The 2,500-nt window shown below is 45.7% G+C and overlaps 1 protein-coding gene across 2 annotated transcripts in view; it reads left to right on the forward strand.

Moving 5' to 3' along the window:
- The first annotated feature begins 510 nt into the window (after positions 1 to 510).
- The window catches only part of LOC122259997 (uncharacterized), a 16,223-nt gene continuing 14,233 nt past the window's right edge, over positions 511 to 2,500 (forward strand). For both annotated transcript variants that reach the window (XM_043027049.2, XM_043027058.2), the window contains exons 1-2: positions 511 to 646; positions 876 to 2,293. In XM_043027049.2, coding sequence (XP_042882983.1) covers positions 1,605 to 2,293 — 689 coding nt within the window. In that variant the 5' untranslated portion in view covers positions 511 to 646; positions 876 to 1,604. The remainder of the gene's footprint in view (positions 647 to 875; positions 2,294 to 2,500) is intronic.

Raw genomic sequence — 2,500 nt, forward strand, 5'->3', positions numbered from 1 at the left:
AGACTGACTCTAACAATAGTTGAAAGAGTATCGTCAATGCGTCATTTGACATTTAAAATTTATACAAATATAAGTTAAGAAGCTATTTCCAAAGTGGAGATGGGACTGAAACATTCTAAGTCCGAGGATTCAGCAGTAGCTATACTTGTTATTATTCCTGTGAAGCAGGTGTTGTTGCCAGGATCATGTTACCATGCACTCCAAACACTCCTCTTCATCCCTGCATTCTTACTTACACTTCATGGTAAGGAGAGATTATTCATTCAGCGTAACACCACCCGCAAGACACACTGAAATAACTCAGAGTATTGTTGAAGTTATGTAACCCCCACTTGAGGAGAAGCGCTGCCAAGAAGAACTGTACCCCACATCCCTTCGTGCCTGGTAACCCAAACTCCCTCCCCGGCAACCCAAGCACCCACCCTCTCCCCGCGCACACTCTCCGTCCGGCAACCCTCTCCCAACCCACCTCCAGGCCCCTCTCCGCCCACCGCCAGCCCCCACTGTGCGCACGTGGGCCAACTGGCAGACTGCGCGCCAGTGTGACACAGCAAGGGAAGCGAGTGGTAGTGTCGAGCGCGGGCCTTTCCCTTCTTTGTGCTGTGTTCATTTCAGTGACCCGAGTTGTGTACAGTTTTCGTTACAGGTGAATCCAGGAATTTATTGTGGATAAATTGGTTGTATATCATGTGGTATATTTCCCACTAAGTCAAATATATTCACCAAATCTCTGGGGGCAACACCTCTCTGGGGTTTGTGTTGATAGCTTTGGCATTCGTTCGTCTGATTTGGTACAAGTAACGCCTGTCTTCATTCCCAATGATATCAATTCATTTGCCTTTTGGTTCATTTTCGTTTATTTTCTCGTTCTACAGTTGATCGGCCTGGAAAATTGCCTGTCTCTAAGAAGAATAGTGAAGGAGAACGTAGCAACACGGAACCCCGCGTATGCCTGTGTTATGCTTGTGAATGAGAGTGTGGGAAACCCGCCAGAAATCTTACTGTGGGTGTAACTCGGGTGGGGGGAATGCGTTAGACAGAGAGGGTGTGAGTAAGTGGGTGGCGTACCGAAAGTCGAGAGAGAGTGGAAGAGAGGAGGGTGATAACAGAGAGAGAGAGAACGTACGTTGATTGTCTGTTGTCTGGAGAGCAGTTGCCATTTGTTACTTTATGAGTGAATATGCTTGTAAGATCTGACAAGACGTGTGTGTTATTTTCACGGGCATATGATGTCTTTCTTTAACGTGTAACTCGATAGAAAATTAATGGCTTCGGGGTATCTGTAATGGTTTTAATTGAATAAGATTATCTGTTTTAATTAAATGACTGCCGAAAGAGGATAGTTTCGTTGATGTAGTGCGTGTCGATGAAAATTGTTTGGTAAATTTTAATGACAGTGCATAAATCAGAAGGATTCAATTAACAATCATTTTAAAAGTTGTATCTGTTGATTAACGTACGTTGTTTAACCATTCTTATAGTGTAAACAGGTTAATGGGATTTGTTTGCGTGTGATAAAGGCTAAAACGGTGTTAAGGGAAGATCGCTAGCTAGTGGGTGTGTGGGCGCGTAGGTCGAGGTAGGTGGGTACGTGAAGAGCGTGCATGATGACTGACCGAAGAGTGTTTGAGTGCTTGTGCCTGGAGCCCAGCCAGAGGGGCTACAGCTACGACTCCGCACTTTTAGTCGATGTTGACCGCGCCTTCGACTTTGACGAAGCTGTTATCCGTTTGACTACCAAATGCAACTCCATCGTGACTCAGTTTCGTACTTTGGGTCACCACTTCTCTGAGTTCTCCGTCGCCGCCTCCAAAGTGGACGGAGGCAAGGCAGATTCTGCACTCTCGCCCAACACGGGGAACAGACGGAGCAAAAATGATATTGAGAAAATGCAAAGTCCCTCCGGAAGCCCTGAGACTCGCAACCTGAGACTCATGGACTTCGAGTGGCGACGCCTCAAGAAGAAGAACTACTCCGGAATGGTAGCTCTGGCACGCGTCACGAGGTCCTCCATACCCAGGAACGGCTCGGGGGGCAGGTACTCTGTCAAAGCTTTCACAGAGGCAGTCCTCAGCCACATCCAGGCCTATTTCATGTTCCAATCCTTTTGCCCCGAGTTCGAACGCTGGATGGGGGGAGAGGAAGGGACTTGGAGCTACGGGCCAGAGACTGCCGATGATGAATATATATTGTATCTCGTGTATCGTCTTCGGGACAAGAACATCCCTCCGAAACCCACTACTCCCACAGCGAGAAGAAAATGGACGGAGGTTGACAGACTAGAGTTTGGCTGGTATGTATTATTTTTCTTGCACTGGATCAGGTGAGAATGTTTAGAATAGAATTTCTTTGTTATTTATATTTTTGCTTTACTGTAGAATCTTCAATATCGTTTCCAACTACATTATATATAAACATTAATTCAACACACTGTAGGACAAAAGAGCTCAAACTTTTTATGTATTTATTTAGATATTAATGGTAAGGACTTATGAAGAGA

The sequence above is a fragment of the Penaeus japonicus genome, unplaced genomic scaffold (assembly GCF_977035675.1).
Source record: "Penaeus japonicus unplaced genomic scaffold, GWHDUDI00000001_assembly GWHDUDI00000010, whole genome shotgun sequence".
In the NCBI taxonomy this organism is placed as follows: domain Eukaryota; kingdom Metazoa; phylum Arthropoda; class Malacostraca; order Decapoda; family Penaeidae; genus Penaeus; species Penaeus japonicus.